This window comes from Fusarium coffeatum, assembly GCF_003316985.1.
Source record: "Fusarium coffeatum strain FIESC_28 chromosome Unknown BRIP53273_contig_142, whole genome shotgun sequence".
Taxonomy (NCBI): domain Eukaryota; kingdom Fungi; phylum Ascomycota; class Sordariomycetes; order Hypocreales; family Nectriaceae; genus Fusarium; species Fusarium coffeatum.
In genome coordinates, this window is record NW_022157935.1 from 201800 (window position 1) to 226477 (window position 24678).

The following is a 24678-nucleotide window of genomic DNA, read 5'->3' on the forward strand; positions in this document are numbered from 1 at the left end:
ATGGAGGAACAAAAGTGCTCTCTGCCTTCCATCTCCAACCTTTTGGGTTTGGCCGATGCCGGCTCACCTACTAGCGAGTCATCGCCCACTTCAAGACAACACTCTCCTCGATTTGAAGGTTAGTTATATTATCAAATTATCACACGCATAGTTGACTTACGATCAAACAGTTGCCCCTTCACACAGCCGAGGTGGATCAGAATGGGCCAGGTCATCGCATCGTGGACTTCCCCCAACACCACCTATGAGCACAGATACTTCATTCGAAAGTTACAGCTCTCCTCCCAGAAAACACTCCAGCCAGCCATACCAAGGCACCACTCCAAGGGCATACTACTACGAGACCACCCCTCCATTAGAAGCCGATGCTCAACGTCAAGCACCAGTGCCAACTATCCCTCGAGCAACGCCTCCCGCCCCAGCTCCTTATACTCACCAGCCTCATCCCGCGACTTACGCCAACCCTCCGCCAGTAGGCGCTTATTACCCTCCGGCTCAGGCACCTACTTCCGCCGCTCAGCCTCCTGAGCTCAACCCATACTACCAGCGCCCTCTTCCTCAAGCATACCCTCCTCCAGTAACCATGCCAGCGCCTGCTCCATCAGGCTCCAACCCATGGCAACATCACCACTACCTTAACCCAACTGGTGCTGCCGCTTTCCCGCAAAGCCAGGATCGATATATCTGCCCGACTTGCAACAAGGCCTTCAGCCGACCCAGCAGTCTCAGGATCCACAGCCACTCCCACACCGGAGAGAAGCCTTTCAAGTGCCCACATGCCGGTTGCGGTAAGGCTTTCAGTGTACGTAGCAACATGAAGCGTCACGAGAGAGGCTGCCACAGCTTCGAGTTCAACGGATCGGTGATTCGAGGATGAGGGGTTTTAATCTCCACACGACGAGATGGTTAAACGAAGAGGGACGAATCTGAAGAAAAGCTCAGCGGGCGCTTTTCCGACCCGACCTGAATGAATCTGGTCTGCAAAGTGTCATGGGAACACTGTAGGCCTGTGTATAAAGGACTTTACTGGCTTGGCGTCGCGGATAATTGGAGAAAAGTGGGAGGGAAGGGATATCCACTTTCCTCCATGGCGATAGTTTGTATTTCTGGAAGTACGGTGTATCATGTTTTTACTACTGCTACTTATCGGCGGAACTTGTCATTATTTTTTGGGAGAAGCTGTGGACATTTTATAAGGCGCAGAGGTGGAAACCGGCTTGAGAATCTAGCGAAGCATCTTGCACGGCGTTTAGTATTATTTTATTTTCCTCGAGGAAAGAGGATGGATCGACTATTTTGAGTCGAGGCAGATAGCCAGAGGCGAAAACGCCTAAAGAAACCACAATTCAATACAATGCAGGCCTCGAAGCCGCGAATATCCAAACATTACAACAGTCTTTGCTCCCACAAAACGTGATTCACAAGCCGATCCGGATGCATGTAACCTGCTACAGCGCAGTAAATTAGCTCGGGCAAATGCTTTACCGATCTTCCTGATATTAGCGTATATTGACCAATGGCAGGCGGAGGAGATGGCCGAGACGGGGACATGTAGACTATATAGCATGGACATTGAGTGGTATTTTGCGGTAATAACACCGGCTGAAGGGTACAGGCTCAAGATGGGACGGCAAAATAGAGAAGAGGATGGCAACCTTGAATGCGGGGGTTCAATTTGCCTGTGCTTGTGCTTGTTGGTAATTTTGGTTATTTAAGTTGGCTAGGTAGGCAGGTATGTTGGTTATGGATGTTGGTCTATTGAGTCAAATCAACTTCCGAATACATACAGAAGCCGTTGGTAGGACACAGACTCGGACCCCACGAGAAGAATGCAAAGTGTCGTGTCAGCAGTTACTATAGTTATGTTGACCGCTGAAGCGTTGACCAGGACGCCTCCATCTTTAGCGACTCTTTGACTGGAACTAGGACCACAACCAGAACCGAGCAACAACTGCATCAATAGACAAGATTTATCTTCAATACAACAAAGTCTAGTGTGCACTGCATCTGCATTCGCATTTGCACTTGCATCGGCATCTGCGGCGGTAGGCAAGGCTCAAGCAGACAGGCGGCAGGGCAGTAAGGGTCTTTGACGCATGAACGGATCATGTCTCACTCATTCAAAAGGGGACCCATATTGTCGAGCGAAGTGACGTCGTTGACTCGCGTGTGTTGTTTTATCTGTTTATCATATCATTGCAATGCAACCTTATGTGCAGTACAGTACACTACAGTAGTTGACGGATACCGTTGAGGGACAGGAGGATCCCAGCAGGGCGGCACAGTCTAGTCTGGCTAGCACAAGGTCCGATTACGAAGGAATTAAAAACAAAAAAAGTGCCCCGAGAGATTGGGTCCCTTTGTCGACGAAAGAGTGTTGGCGGAACATGAGCCTGACCAGAAGAGTAGCAAGTCGCCCAAAATGGAATGCGGCGGTAGGGGTAAACCTGGGGTTGTGTTACTCATGCTCATGTCAAGACTGGGCAGACCGGTTCGGGTTGTTACTCCGCCTGCCTCGTGTCTTTTTTGGTCTGTGTCCTGGGATAGGATAGGATAGGAGAGGATTGACATTTGACTTTGACATCCATCCATTTTGACATCCGCGACATGGACATGGACATGGACAAGGGCTCAAATGATCGACTGGTTGGATCGTTGACAGGGCACCTGCATAGTGGATGGTACGTACTGGAGATAGATCATATTATTATTTTGAGCAACTGCTCATATTAAATTACATGGCTGCATGACATGAGAAAGAGAAAGGATTTGCAGTGATGAACGTAAGCGAGGTGATATAGGACAGGAGTCGTACAATTATTAATGATAGATCTAATAGATCTTTCTTTGTTAATTATTATCGCCGAAGTTAAGGGATTGCGCCTGAGACATTTGGGCTTTCTGGCTGATGTTGGCGCTGATTGACTAGCCAGACCTAGACCTAGCATCCAATCCATCCACCATAACATCCGTCGGAAGAAATAATACCTACTGGACGGCACTTTTAAACTGAACTGGGCTGGCGTGGGTAAGGGGCCACGAGGAGGATTCCTAACAAAGGAAAGCGCAGATCTGTTAGCTGACAGAATGTCAACGCTACGCTACCTAACGCTACAGTGACTGAGTAGCCTTGTAACGGCACAGACCTTAGTGAAGGGATCGTGGGATCTTTGAGTGGACGATGGATATTAGTACTGGACTAGCCAATGTCAGAATAGACTTTTTTTCTTTCTTGTTTACGAGCTGGGATGGGACGGAGGAGGCTGAACCGACGTGACCAGTCGGGTTGGGCTGACACGACTCAACTGACCCGACCTGATCTGATCTCATCTGACGATAGCCTCAATCCGAGCTTTTCTGACTTGAAGTGTCCCGTGTACGCGCACGCGTCAATGCACGTGTCACAGGACAAACTTATACACTCAGTGCACATTAATAACACGGCAAACCCGTAATTACATAAACATGCAAAAAAGGGAAAATGGTTAGAAACTTGGTATTCTTCTATTATGCTTCTACGCTTTGACTCTACAGTGTGTCAACTCAAGGTTCCCATGAGAAGTGTTGTCGATAGTACGACGGAGATATTCATCGAGGAGCCACGTTCTCTCCCTGTCTACAACGGGAAGGGAGTGGGGAGCTTTTCGAGTCGAACTGCGACGGTTGAATTGCAACGGGCGCAGGGGGCAAAGAAGGAAAGAAAGACGTTGGATCAATTGAAGGAATGATGAAAGAACATGGTCCTCTCCCAGGGTGATGCTTGTCTGAAGAGCACCGAAGCTGTGGAAGGGAAGGATGAGATCTATTATTTACGAACAACGGAACGAATACTTGAAGGGTACGTAAGACGCTGTCGGTATTGTAGGGTAGCACAAGGTATTATCAGGGTATTTCTATCGTCGATTCGATTGATTTAGACATGTTACAATAATCAACTGTAAGCTTGGATCAGGACCACACACGCATCCCGTCCCAAAAGTGAGGATTACCGCCCAGACGTTTGACAATAACTGCACTCCCCCCAGCCCCAGTCCTAGCCCCGGCTCCGAGGGCGCTTCTAGAGATTCCAAGGGTGCTGGACTTTAGCGCCTTCACGCTAAACCAGAGTGGGTGAACAACCTGGAAGGGTGTGAAGAGGGTGATCATGATCCCTGAACTCGCTGGGTGATCCCCGCCCCGCGCCGCTGGGCCACACCCCCTCCATGTCCTCCCACTGACTGCCGTAGCGTAACGTACTTTGTACCTCTGTGCCTCGATGCTAACTTAGTCCAGATTTCCAATCCAATCCACGCCAGTCCAATCCTAAATCGGGTAGAGAAGCGATGACATTGGACCTAAACACATGGTCTATCAGGATCAAGCTTGTTCAACAACACCAGACCACAACAACAACAAACTCATGATATCCATGCTTGGTTTTTTATGGACTTTGCTTTGATTAAAGATGGGCTCTTTTGTTGTTGTATCTAGTCAGAAGATCACAAGTTGGCCGAGTCTTCCGAATGATTACTACTTGCACTGATAAATCTTCATCCAAGCTTTGAGGTACTGTTCTACCGTAATTACTACAGATGATCTTTCGCCTTATAGTTCAGATGACAGTGATATCGACGGGGCATCCCTACCTCCTAGCACCTTGGCTTGTTATCTATCGTATTATATCGAGTCGCATCGTGGAAGGTACGTCCAATCTCATCGGCCAACTAATTTTATGTCTCAGACTTAGGAAGGAAGGGTAAAGAGAAGGAGGAGGAGAAGGGGAAGGAACGTGAGGGGAGAAGGCAGGAGAGCAGGTACGAAGGACTTGTCATCGTCTGATGTTAACTTTGCCGATATTGGTCCGCCGGATCTACTCGTAACCTAACTTCTGTCACCTCACACACACACGCAACTCCATCACCAACCAGATCTATCCCTTCCAATGCAATGCATGTACTGGAGACGACCTAGTCTACTGTACTGTACTGCACTGCACGTTACAGTATAGTCGTCATCGTTCTCGTCCTCATCATCACCAAAAACATCATCGTACTCGCTACGCTGCATGCATGGGCCAGCTTGTACACAACTGCCGGGACAGACCTTGCCAACCTTGATTCCTCTCTCCCACTCACTTTTCCTGTTCTCCCACTCTCTCTTGCTCCCCCTGAGATCGTCCACTGATACTCTGATTGCTGCGTCTCATCTCGCGGCCTCTTGGCGTCCCGATGGCGGCAATACAGCAGCCAGGAGGTATCACTCCATTCTCCATCTCTCCGTCACCCACTCACGATGGTACTGCAACGGCGGATGCCAACAAGGGACTACCTCGTCTCGCTTCTCTTCGAGTCAGGAAACCGTTGCATCTTGCCTTCACCGTCTTTACATGACACTATGATTTACTCCGTGACCAAACTCAGCTAAGGCTCGTCTTGTGTCAGCTGTCATATCGTCTTTGAGCCAAATTCGGTCGATTCTAGTTTCTCTTTTGGTCTGGTAGATGGACAGAAAGAGGATGCCAGTGTTAAGTGGATATGACCTATCACGGCAGTTCAAGCAAAAAAACAAATACAGCTTGCAGACATGTCACACTTTGCAATACTGTAGCTATGTGGTTAGCGAGTCATCAACTTGAGACGACGACTGATACGGGGGATCAAAACAGTCACTACCCGCGTGTACGATCATCTGTAAGGCTGTGGACACCTCGTGGGAGATGTGACACAAGGTCTTGTCCCATTCCCTGTTGCACATTGTCGATCTACTACCCATTCTCTTGGAAACGATAATTAATTGTGGAATATCTTCGGGCGACTTACTCTACGTACTTGCACATGGATCTCCCGCGGAGCAAGCACCATGGTCACCGCAAGGCCAATCCACAATCCACAGTCCCTCTCTCCGTTCTTCGCCCAACCCAAACCCTTGATCCATCTCGTAGGACCTCAAACACTCCGAGATCACAGCTGAGGCGTTGAGGGTGGCACATCAATGGCGTGTCCCGTGGGAAACTCCGTTGTCTGTTCTGTCCCTTTCCTCTCAAGGTTATGCCGACGGCCTCTTGGATATCCACCTGTCCACCGTTGACCAAGGGGCGATTCATCCCTTCTATCAATCAAGGATATTGATCGACAAAGACCCTGTTCCACGAGGGTTTCTATCACTTCCCTGCCACCATGCAAACGTTAAGCTCCGCTGAAACCCACCTTGCCCGGGCTGTCAAACAGCCCTTACTGGAAGCAACTGCTTTTCCGTGATCCCTATTTGCTTTTGCCGCCCAACCGAGTATTATCCTACCGTTCCCCAGCTTCAATCTGACCAGGCTGCCAACTTTCTGCGGCAAACTGACTCAGGAGAGGCAAAGAAACTTTTGACGATACAGCATCCTGCATGTAAGATATTATCACTAGACAGGGTCATTGCCAGGCTTCTCGACATTTGATAGTCAGCCTTTGCTCTAGGTCATGTCACATCGTGAGCGCCGTAACGAGTAATTACACTGAGTTCACTGAGCCAAGCTTGATACAACCAATACTGGAGTTGTGGAAATGAAGTCTTGAATATCCCACACCCTGATCTGCTGGGTCAGTCTGGAAACAAGTTGGAAATCGCCCTGCTCATTCTCGGTCACATTGCCACGTTAGGCCTTGGTGAGAACGGGATCGACTTCGGGAATCGATAGAGGACAGCTGAAGGTGGTGGAAACTGAACATCAATCACTCAATCTCATCAGCTTCGGTTCCCTATGGTCGGTGTTGCATTACAAACTAGCCTTTATTGGCCTCATTCATACGCTGCAGGTATCGAAAGTCCCATTAATCGGTCATGCTATTGACTGATCTTCCAATCATACCCTCTAGCAAGGGCCAAATGGCATGTCGTTGTGGTTTGCTGCTTGCACCAGTACGTACTCCTTCTGCCCGTTGAGACGCTTTATCATCCTCACATAAGCAGATTTCACACAGCCTGTGCCCCCAAAAAGCAAAAAAAGAAGCTAAGCCCTGGCTCATAAAGGGCCCACGCCGAACCGAGGCGTCTCAGGTCTCGGGAGCAGGGGCCAGCTTCTGGTCAAGCGCCCATGGCTTCAAAAGCAAGAAAGCCCGAAATGTAAAGACAAGACGCGATGTTACACTACAACAAAAGTGACAGATAACCCCTGATCAACGCCTCATACTGCGATCGTCGTCTAGGGCCCATCGCTGGACGTGGTACGTTGTACGCAGAAGAAACTGAACTACCACTACCACTGAGGTTCCAGTGCAGCACATAAAGAAGCAAACACTACGTGAAAGCCCTCGGAGGCCTGTACTGATCTAACTGTTGTCTCTAGTACGTACTTCTGACACGCATTCTAGGAAATCAAGCTTAAAGCTGTCCCAGGAATTGCTCCAGAACCCTTACGGATATTTGACCCCAGACAAGTAAGCTGTGCGTGCAGATACATAGTACGCAGCACAAGCCTCAGCTAAAAGCTCGGACTGTTTATGTCTATTATCCCGATGGTCTTCTTGCTTTTGCTTTTGCTTTTGCTTTTTCTTTTTGGTGAGATTGCTGAAGGGAACGTTTTGTTTCATTCTGTAGGAGACATGGCTGCTCTGGGAATTCCCGCCCGTCTCCCTTTTTTGCTATTATTCTTTTCTTTTTATTTCCCTTTTCGCTAACCGAGCTCGAAATAATAAACTATTGTCTCGGTTGCGTGTTTATTCATCGAACCGACATAGTCCGCTGTTTCGGGTTGAGACCTTTTCCCCTGCTCCATTCCTAGCCTCTTTGAACCTCAAGCCTCACAAGAGGCTATTGTCAAGCTGAATCACAGATCTGGTAAGTGTTGGTTCGAGAGTCTTTCGTATTGTAGTTATACCTAGTGGATTTATCTTCAAAGGTCGCGATTGGGTGCTTAGACCTGTCTGCACTGGCGTTTTATGTCTCGTGTTAATAGGCGATCGCCGCTACTAGTCAGCACAGGCGCTGGATACTGTATGTGATATAGACTTTAGCTGCATAGTTACAGGTGACGATATCAAAACACCAGACCGGTCAAGAGCGTAGGGACCAGGCAGGATCGTCACGATATAAGGGCGTTCATTAAGTGATGGTCGGTGCTGTTGACACGGAACGTGATCCCGAAGTGTTCTAGATTAATGTGTTGGCAGCTATTGTTCACGCGCCCGTTCGGCGGGGAAGCAAGTTGTCTCAACAGAGTCTGAGAGAAGGATTGAACTTCGCCGATATGAACTCAGGCTAGAGTTTGAGCTCGACATAGGAAACCCGGGCCGCCCAAAGTTGGTCGAGAGTGTAGTCTCACAAGTGACTGTGATTGAGGTTATCAGCGATACCCCGGCCAACTTACAAGTAAAAACACGGAAGGGAATGAAGGTGTTACTCTAGAATGGTATTATTAGTATGTTAACAGTTTGGTAGGTGTTTGTATACCAGCGAGAGCTTCTATCAGGGGCTACAGCAGCCGAAGTGGTGGTAATCACGTAGTAATACAGACCTCTACAGTCATGACACTCACTCGTGGTTCACCCACAATAGCTTAGATGCCATACTCAACTGCTGAGATAAAAGATATAAACCATCTAGTCACTTAAATAACCAGAGAATGTAAGTTTACTCATAGACACAATGCTTAAAACGTACATGAAGACTGGTTGTGATGTGATACCCTACCCTAAACCATAAGTTTGGATACATCGACAGCAACGTGATCTCTTGATAGGTGTCATAAAATATGCGGTGCATCTCTTATGTGAGAATTAGGTGATTCGGGTTGTGTATATGTATGAAAGTGACTGAAAAGCTTGCAGTATGTTGGGACGTGTAATCATGTCCGGTATCCAACATGGCTCATCGCTGACCACACAACTAGACAACACAAGGTCATGCATCAGCTGCACCTGCGTTCTATTGTGTTTATGTTTCAAGTATGATAATTTTAAAGAATCATCCACAGTGGTTCCTGACGTAGCCAGATATTCGAGCTTCTGTAGGATTCACGATGGACTGGTCGACATGACACTCAGGATGCCCATTATCTTTAGCGATAACAAGAAATGCGACAGTAGCGAAACATGGTAAATACTCAAGAGGATCATATGCTTATTAGTTGAGGAGTACGATGTTTGTGGTAAAAGCTGCACAGGCGCATACTTTATGTTCAGTTGAGGCACGCAAGATCGACCACTGCCCGTTGGCCCCTATACAAAAGAGGACCTGGAAGTAGAACCCAAAGCATAGGGTTGAAATCAATTATAAATTGATCTCTAAGCGACGCACTGAATCATGAAGGAACTCTTCACATGGCTAAAGGAAGAGTGTCGGACAAATCTTCCCACAGGGGCGCGAGAGGCTGCATAGCTAGCAATGTGTAAGCCGAATGCAGTTGATTTGAAGGACTAGTATTAAAGCGATGAAAAGAAGACATTAGCATCACAATGGCGATGTTGGTAATGGACATCTACCCTGGTGGCTGTCTAGTTGGCTATCTGGGGGTTTCTGACCAGCCTGGTGGCCGGGTCAGGGACTTAGAGCTGCATTGCGTTCTTGATGCCGCTGGGGAAGAAGCATATAAAAAACAAGAAGTGGACGGTAAGAAGTAAATCTATCGCAGCTTTCTAGGTAATGAAGCTCAATGGCATGCATGGCTTCCCATTAACCAGTCATGGGCCTTGCCTTGGAATACCGGGTAACTTGACTGTGATGGCTTGAAGGGCGAGAACAACTAGTAACACAGTTTAGGAAGACCCAATATCAGCTCTTGGGCTACATGTAACTATTGCATATTTGAGTCAGATCTGAGCCTTCCAGCCGACCTTTTGAAGGCGGTAGTATTGACAGCCAGAGCCTGGTGTTAGATGCGAATGCCAATGCATTATTACGGATGTGACTACCATAGAGGCACTCCGCATAGCTCAGGTGGTAATACACCATGAAAAGAGACAACGCAGTATTTCTGGCTGTTGTTTGAAGAGGGCAATAGCGAGTATCTGTGAAAGACCGACTGTAACTTCATGTCGAACCGAGAAACGATGAAGGAGGCGAACAAGGTCATGCGTCATAAGAACATACCGATCACACAAAAGATAGCCGATAATATATATGCAAGTTACGTTGAATCCTCTCTCTGACTGAATATTAACATGAAATGAAGATGGAAATAGGCTTTGGCTGTCACGGCGATGATGAACTAATGAGCTGATGTCTTTGAGTTGGACATTGCTGACACCTTTTGGAGCAAGGAACAACCGACAACTTCTCTTTGGCTAGTTCTGTAAAGTCCAAGAGATATGTGTCTCAATACAGACGAATAGTAAGTTACATTGGCATTGCTGGCTCTCTGACCCTTGGACCAAATCCTGTTCCCAAGCCAAGCAGATGTTCATCTCTTGATGAGGTACGTAGGTATGCGACATGCATGCGCCTGAGTCTGTGGAAACTTGACGAAGCGAATCTCTGATGTGAAAGCTTACTACCTTATAGCCAATGCTCTGATGTCATGGGAAAGTGAGTATATGGTTTCCTGGAAGAAGTGCGTCTGGAAGAGTAGCTACAGTCAGACAACCTGAGACTAGCAGGTAAGAGGAACGCATATACGACTGACTTCAAGTTAATATACCCTGAATGCAACAAAGCAAGATATAAAGGTCTCACAGTAATGGAAGCTACACATACAACTAGCTACTGGCACATGAGCCAGAATTAGAGAAAGTACTGAATAATCCGAGTCTTTAGCTCAGACGATCTCAAGTTCCATGAGTGTTCCCTTTCGTGAAGTTGCATCGGGTCTGGGTGGGAGGGTTTTGATGACCGCGACGAAAATACTATATGAGAGCAGCTACTAAGGGGTTATTATCAAGTAAAGTATAAATATTAATACTTTAAAAGTTATTGTATTATAGTCTGAAGGGAACTGGGCATTGGCGCCACCACCTCCATCTCTATATAAGATCTATATTGGTGTCCATGTTGTGGTATGTTTGAATGCTTGGTTTTGTACACACAAGCAGTTTAATCACTGACGCAAAGTGCCGAAAGTCTGAGAACCTAGCGACATATTTTAAAGCCTCCTCCTACCAAGGATGAGATCAGTGCAGAAATCGTTGTCACAATAGGGTGTTCCACCGTAGCAGTCCTCATCACTACGGCGTTCGATACTGTTGCTTACAGCAGAAGAAAAAGGAGCGTCGACTCCATAAAAGTTTACTGCACTCTGAGTTGTTAGAACACTCAATGTTGGGGTCTGTAGCAACGCATGTTCCTGCACCACAGAAGGGAGTCGCTCAATCACAGTCGGCGTTGGTGGTGCATTCATCATCGGCAGCCGGCGCCGCCGAAGTAGTGGCAGAGGCAGCAACTGATAAAGTTGGTTCTTCACTTGTCGTGATGAGCAATGTCATGGAAGTACCGAGGGCAGTTGAAGTCTCGGCCGAGGTAGAGAGAGTTGGTAGTCTCAGTCTCGGTCGAGCCAAGACTAGTGAGGGTTTCAGTAAACGACTCACTGACTGTGGCAGACGAGGTCTCAGTCGTGGTGGTTTCCCCAGTAGTCGCTGTGTAGACGGTAGAAGAAGAAGGTTTGCAAGGCCCGGCGCTGACAGCGTTGGCGGCGAACAACGCCAGCACACCAGTGAGGAATTGAGTTGAAACCATTGTATGTTCAATAACGAGTGACGAAAACAGAAACAGGGCGAAGAGCCGCAACTTCTGGGTCTGTATGTCAGTGGGCGATAAGGCAATTCTATTCTACAGAGTCCCCTCATAAGGACTAACACCTGGTCGGGTTGAGTAGTCCTCAAAGTGTCAGAAGAACTGGCCCCTAGGGACATAAGAGACGAAATAATTTGGTCACTTTATGTCAGCTTAGAGTAGCTCTTAGGTTAATGTGATAATACCAGAAGAAAGGTATCATTCGTCTTGCCTTTTTGGTGTTATGGAGCACAAAGGTCGAATCCAGGAGAACTCAATAGTATAACTTGGTTACATATGTGTAATAAAGCTCCGTGCTGGTTCAAGGTCGTTTGGTCAATGATGTAACTAAGCGAAGCTATACAAGAGAAGAGACTTGGATGGCACGGAAGAGTGCAGCCTTGTGGCTGTAATCGCATGTATTCAATTCATGTGCAGAGAACGTGGTAAAGTATACATCATTTCGTGTGAGAGTGATCCATGTGGTTACGGCCTGTACTCAACTCATCGCAGCAACCAGCATGATTTAGCTATGATATGGCAACTGGTGTGAGTAATCAGCTCTGTCATTGTTAGAGTGAGAAACTGTAAAGTAATCGGCGCTGAGTAGATGTAGATGCTAACATGGAAGAGGTTGAATTTCTGGACGACATTCACTTCATGTCCGGCTAAATTGTAGAGGATTCTCTCGTCAGCTCTACAGTTACAGGAGTTCGGAGTAACAAATTGTGTTACCATGGCATCCAACGCCCTCTACAGGAGCAATTGTAACACAACAGCCATCTTTAGCGGATCTACGGACGATTGCTCAGCTAAGGAGGACGAAGTTCATGGGCGTACACAACAGAGCAAGGGTGGCATTACTTGCAGCGGCAAGCTGCATTTGACATGGATGATCCTTTGAATGTCCTCGTGCCACTTGATGCGACGCAAATTGAGAACAGGCAGAATGTGAATGGGAAGGAGGATGCTTGGACTCAGAATGAGAGTGAAAGGACGACCGGCCTGACTCTGGGTGATGCACGTGAAGGAGGGGGAGGCACATAGAGGTACGGCAAGATTCCGAGATGGAGAATATCTTAGAAACTGGGCTTCTATGAGATTTCCAACCAAGAAATAGACGTCATGTTGAGGCTGAAGAGGAGCTGCAGGTCAGCGGTAGTTTAGATGCATTATGCAGATGCGGATGCGGATGCGTCTAGTATCTGCATGCACTGTAAGTTAGAATTGATGCATCAGCATGGGAAGAATTTGAAGAACGGGTAAATAGATTAATTGATGTTAGAGTTCATTTCTTCTTTGTTTGGTGTGCCATATGATTGCTAAACTACCAGGGATGTGTGTTTCAACTGGCGCGCGCCACAGATATATCACCCAATAGCCAAGTTTCTGGTCTCATGTTTCGGGGAAGATGGATGCCGATTCCCGGATCGACGGAGCAGAATCAATGTACGACAAAAAAGAGGGAGGAATAGTTTCTTATTGTTTTTGTATGAGACATAAAAGACGAGGATTGTGTGATGATGGATGGTTTCAGGCTGAGTCAACAGGTCTGGACTTATGCACAATGTTGAATCTATTAGTACTGTTACTTGTATTCATCACAGAAGTGAGTTGCAGAGATAAGCTGGGCTCAATATCTTGAATCGATAGAGATCAAAGTGTTTGCATCTCAAGTAAGTGGGGAGATGGGATGGACGGGGGATACACGTGCGCATCACAAGGCCTAGGGCGCCAAAATAAACACTGTATAAATGCTGATCCAAGATGGCATAGAGTGGCTGAGTTACTTTGTCTCTCCCTGGTTGTAAGCACCTACCAATTTTGGATAGAACTTAAAGACTGTAGGGCTGGTGGTGTAGAGCATATCAAGACTGTACAGTACAATATCCCTCATCATCAGTCCGATACTGCTCTGTTATGTTATCCTTTACAGAGTAGCAAGCTAAATATCCCGCGGCTTCTCACTTCATCCCCGCGGTGGCTGCCTCCACCAGCTTGTGGTTCACTGAACTGAACTGAACATGGATCACAAACTGGGATGAACCCTACATCTTCCATGGTCAGCAGAGTCATAATGAAAAAGAGGCACAGAAACTTAGAATTATGCACGAAAATCTGCCAAAGGAAGCGGTCAATATGACTAGATCTTATGCCAGATTAGTATAGGCATGGAAGTTCAACCGAGGTTTTGCTGTACTGTACTTTTGACCGAGTAGAGACTCACTTATATGGACGGGGTCTTGATCCGAGTTCCCGGAGATGATGGTCTTTTCATGTTTCCGCCCGTTTCCTGTCATGGGCAAATTTGCTATGTCGTATGTTTGATTGCGTCTAATCATGGTAAAGACCTGCCGAGATAGACTGTATCACCATCAATCTCCTGACCAGATTTGACCCGACATTCTGATCTTTGTCCAGACCAAGGGAGAAATCTTTGTCTCTTGTTAAAAGAAGCCTCTCTTTTCTTCTTGTCTCTCTCCGTGGTACAGTAGTGGTCTCCTGCCGTTTCTTTGCTTTTTCTTCTCCCATCCCCCTTCAACTCTTGGACTCATCGAGATTTCTCAACCGTGACCTGTTTTGGAGTCCACATACTGCCAAAGTTATCCCATCGACCTTTGGTGACCACTGTTGATGCTTGTTACGGTACATTGCAGTACGTACCCTTTCAGACCTGGGAGCAGTTGGTCCCCCAACTGAACACTATTGATCCTGTGGGCGTCTTGTTTGCTTCTTTTATTATCTTGTCTCGTCGTTTCCCAGCTGATCGAAAAGAGTCAAGCTTGGTAAAGCAGGCTGAGAAAAAGTAAAGAGAGAAGAAAAGAGGCATCTCTTTGACCTTCCGTGATCGTCATTTCAATCCATGACAGGGAACTCCAATTAGCGCGCGCTACCAATCGCATGCGCTGGGGAATTTAAGAGCTCCAGGTCCAGGTCCAGGTCCCAGGTCCAGCTTGAGCTCCATCAGCGTCCATTCTGTCGGGACAGCATTTTATCAATCAATCAATCAGTCGATCAAAGCAGATCAGTTCAAGTCATCATTCGAGTCTTGTTTTTGACCGCGGCTTGATCAATTGACTACTGAATCAATCAATTGCACGTGCAACTCTACCCAAAGGTCCATCCTACCTTCCTTACGCAAATTGTGCAACCACCTCTCAGTTATCCTCCTTCCCAATCTCATTCACGGGCTGCCCCATCTTACCTTCCTATCCCCCTCCCGCTTGCTTTTGCACTTGCACTTGCGCTTGCGCTCTCAAGACAGTGGAGGTTAGTTTCTTTTCTTCTTCTTATCCAACACCATCACCTAATTAACAAAGAAAGACACTATTAATTAGGTACTCATTTATCAAGCATCGCTAATATTAAAAAATCTAGGTCATCACCTTTCGGGATCCATCGCATCATCACAGCATCTCGCTTCGCTTCGCTTTCACACTGCAGTGCATAACATTACATTACATCTTACAGTACCATCAAACAGAAGAAACCACCATTTTGGGTCATTTTGGGTCGCAATTCTCATGTAAACACCCTCGTCAAATCATCCCTGCTTCTTTCACCGAAAACTACCTTTCCACGAAACGATACGTACCCGATCCATTACTACTAGGAGCTACCGGCAGTACTGTACAGTAAGGTACTGTATTGCATCCAGCGGCTGCTTCAAGTTCAAGTCCGAGTCCCCCACCCTCCACATCCCAAGCCCAAGCCTAATTCCCGTCTTCTTGGGTTCCTCCCCCGATTCTCCAATCACGCCTCTTGCATCTATTCCCCAAAAGAGACCCAACTCCCTCTACCGCTCTCTCTCCCTCTCCTCTTCTTCTTTTGGGTGCTCCGAGGTCTGGGAGCCTCCAGATATACTACAAGCTACCTACTCCGAAATATCACCAAACTCAACTCGATCCGACCTGACAGATATCCACTATACAAACTCCAGCTCCGGAGCAACTCCACCTTGAATCTACACCGATGATGCTCATGATCGGATTGGTCTCGATATCATGATGCTCTGCGCAGCACACCACTCGCCTATTCTACCACCGTCGCATCTGATATCATCCTCACCTTCGCCATCATTGTCATTCTTGAATACGTTGCCCTCCAGTGGTTCCTCTTATACACCCTTACCGCTCCGATCACAATCGATACCGACGCAGTTTACTTCAATCAATCGCCTCGACAGGCTCTCTTCGGCCTATCGGCCACTTTCCATTCAACATAGTCCATGTCCCGAGTCGTCGCAGACGTTCTATACACCAAGAGAATCTCGCCCCGCCCGCCTGCTCGACCCATATCGCATCTCCAACCCATCTACTGTCCTGCGACGATTCCGAAACCCAAAACCTTCGGGTGACCCCCCGAACATCGATCTCAACCACCTGGTCTGCGACTTACCTGGTCTCCTCACCCCATAGCTAGCAGCCCTTCCAGCTGCTGCCCGCCATGTCTTCACAGGCTGTCCCGGACACCCAGCTAGGGCTCACCAACGAGGAGATCCAGCTGCTTCGCCAGGGGCAGGCGGCACTGGGAGGGGGGTCCAGCAGCTCGCGCGCCGCTAGTCGCGCCAGTAGCCAAGGCCTTCTATTACTTGACAGCACCTCACTTTCTGCCTTGGGTCGCTACTTTGATCACCTCATGGCCAGTATCGAGCAGCGCATCAACTACCTGAGTCATGAAGCGCAGCGTTTTACTCAACTACAGTACGACGAAGCCGATGGGATAATTGGTGGCGCTGATGCAGAGATTGCTCGTTATACTGAGATTCTTCAGCAGCTGGATGAGCTTGAGGTGGATTTTGATCGTATCGCTCACATCAAGGAAATCGTCAAGGGTTACAGGTCGAGAGTCGAAAGCTTGGAGCGGGATCTGGAGAACAGTGGTAGCTCCAGCCGACATCATTCTCACCGGCATTCTTCATCGCACCATTCCTCGTCCCATCGCAGCCATGGCCACTCCCACCGTCACGGCAGCTCTCACCGCTCAAGGCACTGAACATCCCCTCTCCCCAAATACAGCAAATCGTGGTTAGAGACCGCTCATTTACAATTCTTGGTACAGTAAAACACTTAAAAAAGACGAAAAGTTTCAAAAAAGGAAGATAAGGAAAATGTTGGAAAAGAGACAAAAAGTCCTGCGCGGGTTACACAGGACCGCCATGCTCATTCTACATCGCGATAAGGCTTTTGCTCAGGCTGAGTCTTGCATCATGATGATACACAGATCGGGGAGGGCGCCTGGAACGTGGGAATTTTTGGAAGATTGATAAGCCTCACGGCTACAATACGCTACGCTACGTCTACGCAAGATGGAATCGGCCTCGCGGCCTGGCCTATTTTAATGTTTTTTTGTTGCTTTTGTTATCGTTCATGTCCTTTTGATTTGGGTTGGATTGGTGCTGCTCGGCGTTGAATAGCGCCCGTTTTTGCAAATATGTATGCATATATGTGTGCCTTTAGTTTTTGATTGCTTCAGTCTCGTTTTTACCTTACTCTGACAATCCTAGTCTTAAAGCTTGCGCACGGAGAAAATACCCCTTTGGATCTTGCTTAGCACTGCAATTCTTACTACAGCATCTTGTTGCGTTTCTTGGAACTGCCATTGAACCTATTCTCATGATTTGATGTCAATATCAGAAGGCATGGATGTCCCTGCCAATGACGATGCCCATCCAAAGCCTCTCACCGCAACCTGACTTTTTTGGATCACCCTAACTCGTGTCCTTGCGCAGTTGAACGCCTCGTCTGCACGAGTGGCTCTGGGGTGCAGCGCTGAACACGCATATGCGAGGCGGGATAAAGCATTGAATATGGGGGAGACGCAGTGATGCCCAACACTAAAGCCTATGGTTTATAGCTGCTTACGTGTGTGAGGAAAAAGGGCCGGCACTGAAGCCGGATCGAAATATGATTTATGATCCGATACGAGAGTAACATTGGAGTATCTGTTCCATTGGGCTTTAAGAAATGAGGCGACAAGAGAATAATAGACGTAGGTAGCAGTTGGGTTCTGGTGTAAGTTGGGTATGTATCCATCCATTGTCATCATGGTAGATTGACCAATGATGTTCTCTTGTTTGAATAGACAAGGGTTCATCTGCAAAAGATGATGCAGTTTAACGGTTCATCATGTTATTGGATACTCACCGAACTCAATATGTTGATGCGTTCCTATGGGAAGCCTGACACTTGGGGGCCAAGTCCGTTCCTGACCGCTATCACTAACAGAACAGACACCAAATCAAATTGAAGTATTTCCGAGTATCATTGTCTTTTTGTACAACGTCTAAGAGCAAACATACGTAAAAGTAAAAGAACGAACAATCCAATCCAATCCGAACCCCCAACCAAAATGAATCCAATCGAAGACGATTAACGCCCCATGATCATCAAATCAACTTAATCCTCCAATCAATGAATCATGATAACAATGCCAAACATGCTCATTTATATACAGTAAACAAGTACGCACTTGGACAGAGCATTCATTAAAATAAAGAAGAACCCATTCCATGCAAGTAGGTCATGCCATGCCATGCCATGATCCCTTTGTGTTTCGCGCCCAAAACGCCGATAAGTGTTTTCCATGTTTCGTTTCCAAACCCTCACGTATGAGGAAGGAAGAATGTGCAACGGAATCAAAACGAAAAGAAAACAAAGGGTAAAAGAGGTATGTAAGGCAAGGGTAATGCAGACCCTGAAAAGCAATATCATCATGCTCGCCTCTAATGCGTGAAAACCCAAACAAAACCATAAAAACACTACTCCTCTTTCATCATTACTTCTTTTATGCGACTGGTAACAGAGGCGGCCTACACCCGGGCAATACGTCGCTGTCGGACCAGGAAAGGACTCGGCATCTCGTCTCGCTCCGGGTCCCAGACTGCGACTGGCTCGTCGCCGCTTGACTTGCGCTCAGCGCCCATGCGATCCCGGAATGCCCTCTTAGGGCTGACGTTCTCGCCTGTGCTGGGCATGACAATAGCGCTCATGGGGCGTCCACCGGCACGAGCTTGCTGGAGCTCAACAAGGGTACGGCCTCGAATGTTGTTCTTAGCAGCGACCTTGCTCAAGCCATCGTCTGAGTGGTTGTTCTTCCTGCCGAGGGAGTTTTGACGTGTCAAACCTCCCCCGTTGGTGTTGTTGCTCTCAGCCTGGAGATTTGCCGCTGAAGGAATCTTGCTCAGGCGACGAGTGGGTGACCGAGGAGCTTCAGGTTGGGAAACCTGCTTGGAAACGAAGCCCGATGTTGAAGGCTGGGACTTCAGACGGTTAATGGGGGCTGACTTCTGAGAGGTCAAGACAGGACGAGTCTTGGAAGTGAAGGGGTTCTTGGAAGACTTGATGTTGCGCGTAGGCGACGGCATGATGTCCTCATCCTCAGAATCAGATAAGGTATCGCGAGGAAGATCCCATCGAGAGTTGTCAGCACTTCGGTTGGCATTAACAGCGAATATGTTGCCAGATGTGGCAGTAGGCGCCTTGGTGTTCACGTTGCGACGCGGTGAGAGAGAAAGCGATGCGATCGCAATAGGGCTGGGTGAGTTCATCTCAATATCCATGGGGGTCCCAGCGCCCACAAACATTGTTTGCGCACGGCTAAAAGGTGTGCGAGCCGTCTTCTTGGTCTCTCGAGTCGCCTCGGGGCTATCGATGGAGTACTCGGTGAGATCCGTTGTTGAGGGAAACTCAACTTCGCTACCACCGACAGATGAGTGAGGGTAGTCGGACTTGGAATCCGACTTGCCCATCGACGTCGCATACTCATCCTCTCGACTGTTAGGCCTTGAGCTGGCATATGATGCTGCCTTCTTCTGCAATTCGGCCTCGACGCGCGCTTGAACTTCCTCCTCGAATCGGTTCTGGAGCTGCTCAATCTCTGCGTTGGCGAGACGATCGATCTCGAGACGTGCCTTGACCTCCCATTCTCTCCGTAGTGATGAGTCCAGCTCCTCTCGGATATGTTCCTTCTCCCTCTCCATGTTGGCAAGTCTCTCGTTAAGATCCCTTTCCTTCTTACGGAGAGCGTCTTCCCTAAGACGAATGGACTTGTTCAGGTCAACAACCTCCTTCTCCTTCCTCATCAGCTTAACCACTGGTAGGTTCAAGAGTTCCGAAGTGTCGGGTCGTCGGTCAGGGTTAACGCGGAGGCAGTCCTTGATAACCTGGTAAAGCTCGGGAGAGTAGACATCGGGCAAGGCAGGGAACTTGCCATCCTTGATCTTTTGCACCAATTGGAAGTGCGTCTTGGCGTTGAAAGGAGGTTCGCGTGCGCAGAGTTCGTAGATGATGCAGCCTAATGACCAGATGTCGGACTTGAGAGTGTACTTCTCGGCAGCACAGATCTCAGGAGACATGTAAAAAGGAGTACCGACATAAGTCGAGGCGAAGTCGTGGGACTTGATCATCTTGGACAGACCAAAGTCTCCGAGCTTGACAGAGTTATCCTCACCGAGGAATACTGAAAGTTGTTAGCTACATTGTACCACGAGAACGAGTATCAGGTTCGTCTCACCGTTTTCAGGTTTCAAATCACGGTGTAGAATAGTCATGGTTCCAGCCGGAACCTTGGGTCCAGCATTGCCTTGTGTCAAACCGAGAACATTGGAGCCAACCTCTGGGGGGTCGACACCGTAGTGACACCGGTAGAGAGCCATGACCAACTGGCTGAAGATGCTCCAGACAAAGCTTTCCTGAGCTCTCTGGCCCTTCAGAGCGAGGTCCTTGATCACACGACCCAGATCACCATTGCCACAGTACTCCATGTAGAGATGCAAGTCCTGGCTGACTTTAAGATGTTCTCGGTGGTAGTAAGCGACGATGTTGGGGTGGCGCAGGTGCGACAAGATTTGGAATTCGGCGTGGAGCTGCTCGCGCTCCTTTTGCGACATGCGGAGGTAGGAGATTTCTTTGCGGCACATGATGAAGCCGTCTGTTCTGCGGCGGACTTTACGGATGATGCCAAACGAGCCATGGCCTACAAGAAGACGGTGAGTTAGAATTGTGTCTCAATTGAGAGTACAAGTCGAGCGACTTGAACAATGGCAATTGCAATGACTGCTCTCGTCTTCATAGACTCACCAATCTTCTCCAACGTTTCGTACTTGTCCTCGGAAGACATGATGAAGTTATTCACGGTCGAGTATTGAGCTCAACCCATGCAACCAGATAAATTATCGCTAGGCCGTGAAAGTGTGAATGCGAATGCGAATGAGACTGTAAATGCAACAAAGAGACGAGAAAGCACAAAGACAACCTGCTTTGGTTAGTAAGGCGATTGGTTAGACAACGTGGAAGATGAAGAAGAGAGGAGAGAGGAAGAGGAGGGAAAGAAGCTTCAAGTAAACGGATCTATTTTGCGTTGTTCGTGCAACTTGCAGCTTAGACCCAAATAATCCCGGCCACTCGTCCCACGGCCTCGGCTCTGATTGGAAGTAAACAGTCCTGCGTTGCTACCATGGCAACCGTGGTCAAAGCTGATCTCAACCGGGGATAGCCCAGGTAGCTCTTATCGATAAGAATCTCCAGAGTGACGTCGTTTTATCTTGTTTGCGGCCCTGAGAGACTGGAACATGGTCTTTCAAAGGATATTAAAAAATGAAGTCAATTAGTCAATTTACTATATATCACATAAATTATGCTACTGTTTTGTTCATCTTTACATCTCGATGCTTGGACGCTAAGCTTTGAATATCCCGGTACAGTCTAGGTGGGTTTCAATGGGATCTGCGCTCAAGTACAACCTTTTCCAAGCTTTCACGAGGTGCAAAACAAGTAGGCCGTACAAAATAATCAGTCACTCGGACTTCTGAAATGTCTCAAAGTATAGTAATGTCTCTCATCTAGGTATTGACCGTATATTGTGCGTTGCGATAGCATCCACAATCAATCGGTGTTTCTGCTTATGCGCATAAGCAGATTCATATTCTCGATAAGTGAATACCACTTCAGCAAATGACTGTCTAGCACGTGAACGCGCGATGGGTCCCGACGCGATGGTTCTATTCGTGTCACTTACACACAAAGGATGTTGAAGCTGCAGGCGGCTTTATGTCTTTGAAAGAAACTCAACTTGCTTCTTTGTCTGTTAAAATCCTTCTTTAATGTTGTGTTCACCTCGTCTTGTGCTGCAGCGCATCAGAATTCAAGAAATCCAACGTGATCCTCTCTCAGCAATCAAGGTCGCATTCCTTTGTAAGCCATAAAGACAACGCATACTCGCCATCATGGCCTCTACAGTGACATACAACGGAGTTGAAAATGCCGAGGGTGGGACAATATTCAAAGATGTCAAGTTCTGGATGGCAACAAGAGTACCCCAAAGATCCCGCTGGATAGACCTAATCAAGGTATGTCGGAATCCTCCACTGTTGCCTCATTAATGTTTTTAACAATGAATAGCAAAATGGCGGCGTTGTAGTGCCTCTAGAAAAGCAAGCCGATATGCTTATCGCGGATCATGCCAGAGCAAAGAAAGATGCTCCACATGGGTCATATTCATGGCAATTCATTGACGACTCCGTCAAGAATGGCATTATTCAACTGAAAGATAGGTATCTAATAGGCCCTCCTCCAAATGCGCCGAGGCCTGTAGGCAGCGGCCAGCCCACCAAATCAACTCGTACCCCTTTCACTCGGGAGGACGATGCAAGAATTGCGAGATGGGTTCTAGAGCATCCGACTGATCAAAAGGGAAACGAGATCTGGAAAGAATACGCATGCATTGTAGGTTCACTGCATTGTCAACAGAATCCAAGCTAACAATTGTAAGAATGCTCGGCATACTGCACAGTCATGGCGCGATCGCTACGTCAAGAAGTTGGCAAACCTCGACAGAGTGGACCTAGAGCGTATGGCAGCCTCTGCACCAGAGGAAACTTTGCCAGACAACCACGATGCACACCAGGCGGAGCAGCCGCCCAAAGTGGTTGAACGACGCCCGCCACAAGCTGCTGCTCAGCGAATCTCCAAACAGAGACAACGGACTGGTATTCGAGAAGACCGCCAGCAGTTGGATACAGCACGACAACACCAGCAGGAAACACCATTATCACCAGCAGCTGACACAGCAGGACATCAAATTCAACCTGGTCCAGTCGATACTCCAGAAGAGGACGATGCAAGAGATACATTTTATCGTGACCTTGATGACTGGATCGCTTCCACAGACAGAGACATCAAAAGATATCTCAAGATCGAAGGAGTCTCTTTTGAGCTATTCGACCTCGCGTTAGCTGCCCAAGCCGTCCTCCATGAAATTGGGAGTTGTGACTGGATTAAGATTGCCGAAAAGTTAGGCTTTGTCAATCCCACCGACCATATGCTCAACGAGCTGCACCTTTGTTATCAAGAAAATCTTGATGATTTTTTGGCTCAAATCCAGAATTTCGAAGACGAGCCCGTCTCAGACTCAGAAGCCGTAGCCCCTGAGTTGGATCTTAGTCAGGACATCAAATGGGAAAACGGCCAAGAAGACCAAGACGGTTCGCCGCAAACCTACGAGCGGTCTTCGCCCCCTGTTGTCGCTACTGGCTTGAAACGCTCAACAGCGCATCGCCCGCTCACTTCATCTGGTAATGTACATAAAAAGAGGCGCTATCACTCAAATGATGAGACTCCGTCAACACCAGATAACGACCTGGCTCCCGAGGTGCTCACTCGTGAACCCTCTCCCAGCGTTCCTGTGAGCTCACAGTGGTTTGACAACATTGGCGAAAGTGAGGCCTCGCAGCATCTCCCCCCTCTTCCTCCCCAGCTAGACGAATCACAAGATTCTAGGACAACAGCAGTTCCTCCACAGGAAACTCGTCAGCAATCTGTGGACGTCGATCCACTTCCAGATAATGAGTTACTTGATTCTACGCCAATACCATTTCATCTGAATCAAACAAGCCAGGATAGACCATCAGCTACGAAACGACGGCAATTGCAAACCGAACCATCAAGGGAGCATCGTCACCATAGTTTGGCACATGTAATAAACCCCAGGCGAGCTGTTTCCTCGACTAGTCAAAAACCGAGACCGACTACTGAAGCAGTGCGACGCTCTCTTCCTGCATCGTATAATTCTTCCCGGAACCGGGCCCCTCAGAATCCACCGGACAGGAGCAGCCAGCCTCGTGATCCGGAAAGTTCCAATTCTCGCGAGATTCAAGAACGAATTTCGTACTACGAATCTATGGGATTCCCACGTCATATCGTTATTGAAGGTCTCAAGCGGACGACTCTCACACCTGGGAAATTGGCTCTTCTTGTGATGCAATACCTCGAGTCAGGCCGAGGAGTGCCCTCCCGTCATGAGGGCATATGGACAGATCGCGACGATGAAGACTTACGATTTTCATCAAGCGTAGATTTCGGCGAGCTGCCTGCCGATGACGAGGAGGAACAGGAGCAGGAGCTCGCCCAGAAAGCACACAACCGTCTTGTCAAGAAGCATGGCAAGCAGAGGTTTGAATTAAGGAAGGCCTTTCTGGAAGCCCAGACAATAGAGGGAAAGCACGGCGCGAATATTTAGGAAATTTCTCAATGGCTTCGCTCTATTTCACCGGGTCAGAGAAAGGAATGATTGATAACTACGAGGTACATAGATATATTAGGAGTAGGCGCACATTGATTACAACGACTTGGGCATGGAGATGGAAATATATGCTTCATAAGATATAATTTACGAGCGTTGGCGCAGGGCTGTGCCTTTACCTCTTGATTCGAATTTTGCAATACATCATTCACAAAAGTCGGATCATGACTAGTCGTGGAATGATATCGTGATGAATACAACCCAATAGCTGCCTGTACACCCATTATCTTTCATTGCATGCCTTTCTGGCTCCTCTGCGCGTTTTGGATACGATGCCGCGCTCCCAACGCCCAAAAAATGCAAATACCAATGCCCTCCGTTTCCTATACTGAATACTTAAAACACCCTTCAATAAAGCACTGCCATTTCCTGCCGCCCTCTCATTCTACGTTCAAAACTGATTTCTCGGTCTCTTCCTCTCATAATTCCATGGCA

The 24678-nt window shown here is 47.8% G+C and overlaps 5 protein-coding genes across 5 annotated transcripts; 3 read left to right on the forward strand and 2 right to left on the reverse strand.

The window, feature by feature from the left end:
• Positions 1-877, forward strand: FIESC28_06602 (uncharacterized protein; the record flags this gene model as incomplete). Its single annotated transcript, XM_031160745.1, has 2 exons — positions 1-118; positions 171-877. The coding sequence occupies 2 exons, from the start codon at positions 1-3 to the stop codon at positions 875-877; spliced, it is 825 nt and encodes a 274-aa protein (XP_031015123.1).
• A 10475-nt stretch (positions 878-11352) lies between these two features.
• FIESC28_06603 (uncharacterized protein) lies at positions 11353-11628 on the reverse strand (the record flags this gene model as incomplete). Its single annotated transcript, XM_031160746.1, has 1 exon — positions 11353-11628. The coding sequence occupies one exon, from the start codon at positions 11626-11628 to the stop codon at positions 11353-11355; it is 276 nt and encodes a 91-aa protein (XP_031015124.1).
• Positions 11629-16110: 4482 nt separating this feature from the next.
• On the forward strand, positions 16111-16659 carry FIESC28_06604 (uncharacterized protein; the record flags this gene model as incomplete). Its single annotated transcript, XM_031160747.1, has 1 exon — positions 16111-16659. One exon carries the CDS (start codon positions 16111-16113, stop codon positions 16657-16659), a length of 549 nt encoding a protein of 182 aa, XP_031015125.1.
• Positions 16660-18475: 1816 nt separating this feature from the next.
• Positions 18476-20784, reverse strand: FIESC28_06605 (uncharacterized protein; the record flags this gene model as incomplete). Its single annotated transcript, XM_031160748.1, has 3 exons — positions 18476-20124; positions 20179-20640; positions 20745-20784. The coding sequence occupies 3 exons, from the start codon at positions 20782-20784 to the stop codon at positions 18476-18478; spliced, it is 2151 nt and encodes a 716-aa protein (XP_031015126.1).
• Positions 20785-21889: 1105 nt separating this feature from the next.
• On the forward strand, positions 21890-24180 carry FIESC28_06606 (uncharacterized protein; the record flags this gene model as incomplete). Its single annotated transcript, XM_031160749.1, has 3 exons — positions 21890-22012; positions 22065-22388; positions 22435-24180. 3 exons carry the CDS (start codon positions 21890-21892, stop codon positions 24178-24180), a joined length of 2193 nt encoding a protein of 730 aa, XP_031015127.1.
• Positions 24181-24678: the final 498 nt, after the last annotated feature.